This window comes from Penaeus monodon, chromosome 24 (genome assembly GCF_015228065.2).
Source record: "Penaeus monodon isolate SGIC_2016 chromosome 24, NSTDA_Pmon_1, whole genome shotgun sequence".
In the NCBI taxonomy this organism is placed as follows: domain Eukaryota; kingdom Metazoa; phylum Arthropoda; class Malacostraca; order Decapoda; family Penaeidae; genus Penaeus; species Penaeus monodon.
Genome location: NC_051409.1, coordinates 11,768,728 through 11,770,724, shown reverse-complemented (window position 1 = coordinate 11,770,724; position 1,997 = coordinate 11,768,728). Strand labels below are relative to the sequence as shown.

At 42.1% G+C, this 1,997-nt stretch overlaps 1 protein-coding gene across 1 annotated transcript in view; it reads left to right on the top strand.

Moving 5' to 3' along the window:
• Positions 1-1,997, top strand: part of LOC119588856 (band 4.1-like protein 4) — a gene marked incomplete at its 5' end in the record, with an annotated part of 128,141 nt that overhangs the window by 120,817 nt on the left and 5,327 nt on the right. The window contains 4 exon segments of the mRNA XM_037937494.1: positions 10-167; positions 514-632; positions 1,504-1,533; positions 1,854-1,926. Coding sequence (XP_037793422.1) covers positions 10-167; positions 514-632; positions 1,504-1,533; positions 1,854-1,926 — 380 coding nt within the window.

The following is a 1,997-nucleotide window of genomic DNA, read 5'->3' as shown; positions in this document are numbered from 1 at the left end:
TTGTTTTAGAACTCAGAGAACACGTACGGCTTCGAGACGCCGAGCAAGGCCGCGTGCAAGCACCTGTGGCAGTGCTGCGTGGAGCACCATGCCTTCTTCCGCCTGACGCAAGCCTCTGGAAATTCGCCGGCTGCCATTTTCTCGCTGGGATCCAAGTTCAGGTACAGGTGTGTTCGCGGTGCCAGAAGGTGCCATTCGCTGCCGGGAGGAGATTTAATGCTTTGGGGTGCTTTGGCTGGTTTGGATGAAGATGTCGTTTAATGTACTCTGTGATTAATTTTGCTGGATTGAATAGGCTTGTAGTTTGCAATATGTGGTGCATATTTAGTGTAGATAAACCGAGGATATCATAGTGAAATGCTTTGTGAAAAATGTAATATCTCGTTTTATCCTTTCATGAATTTATATCTGCTTTTTTTATCACAGAATGCTCGCAGAAGTCAGAAAACTCTTAGAATATAGCACATTATTGTCTGAATTCTCACTCATCATGCACCCCCCTCCCCCTCTCAGCGGAAGGACAGAGAAGGAGGCGGCGCAGGAGGCCAAGGTAGGCGCAAGGACCCAGCCCGAGTTCACAAGGATGCCCAGCAGAAGGTATCAGCGCCGCATCGTAGAGGGAGCCCAGGATAGTAAGTTGCGCCTATTTAGTCTGCATTTCTTGGGCCTCATTTTCAAGTTAAGGGTACTGTGAGGGAGTTGTGAAGGGAAGTTAAGGATGAAGGGATTGCGGGGTTATTTCATATTGTATTTTATTTTGTAATACGGGTTCTTTTTATCAGTTTATTTGGCATCATTGCGGAGATGAATTTGCTGCGTAGAATGCTGTAGTTTCTAGAGGAAAACGCAACGAACTCGGAGACTGTAACGTTAGCTCTGATTTTGGACATTCTTTCTCTTCACTTTCCAAACTTTTAGTATTTACAAATATGTAATTACCAAATTAAATAACGATTACGCAATTAGGAGGAAGGACAGAACTAGATTACTTAATGACTCTCTTCTATTGGGTAATTATAGATACGAGCCTCAGGTCGCGTAGCATTTAAAGACAGATTTTAATGTAAATGTAGCATTAGAGAAAGTATTTGTCGAATTGTATCGAGATTTGAAACTTTAAAGTAATTAGGGAAACTTTATTTATTGCCATTAATAAGTAGATTAGCGTTGCCTCTGTTGTCTTTGCGGGTTTTTCCGTGTTTCGATGAAAAGGTTGAATTACTGAGTTGTTTGCGATATTTTTCCTTATTTCTTTCTTTCACACTTTTGTGATTGTTCCTTTGTGATAAATAAGTACATTAAATGAACGAGGGTTGATTCATATGATTGATTATTTATATAATGGACCCGACTTTGATCTTACCACATCACGCTTCATATTTTGAAAATGTAGTGGTAGATGCGATGAAAGGTAAACAGTTTGTTCAAGTGTGAATCAGAATGTGTTTGGGATTCGAAATTTATATCTAATACTCACAACCTTTTCTTCATGCAACCATTCAGAACCATTTAGGTGTTGGATTATTACCAAAGGTGAGTAGTTCACTTTCGTCGGCCGCCTGTTGTGTTGTAGACGTTCTGTATGTTTAGGATTTTTACATTTGAATGCATTTTTCGTTTTATTATCACTATTTATTGATTTCGAGAGGAGAAATTGATGGTTATTTTCAGTTTTTAAACCTCCCCCCAAAAAAGGTTAATATCCATATAGAATTTATTGGAAAAAAAAAACGGGAAATCGTGTATATACATATAGCATGTCCGAAGCATGCACGATGGACCCCGGTTTTGTATGCCATTGATTACCTCTCGTGACGGCTGTGACCTAACGTGTTGGGCGTGACCTGTTCCAGCCCCGCGAGTGGAGGACGTGGAGATCAAGCCCGAGACCAGGAACACCGTGCAGCTGCCGACGCCTGTGACCTCGTGAGTATCGGGCTTCGGGTCGCTTGCGCTCCGGCCGGCGGGGTCATTGGCGCCGCTTGCTTTTTTACTCT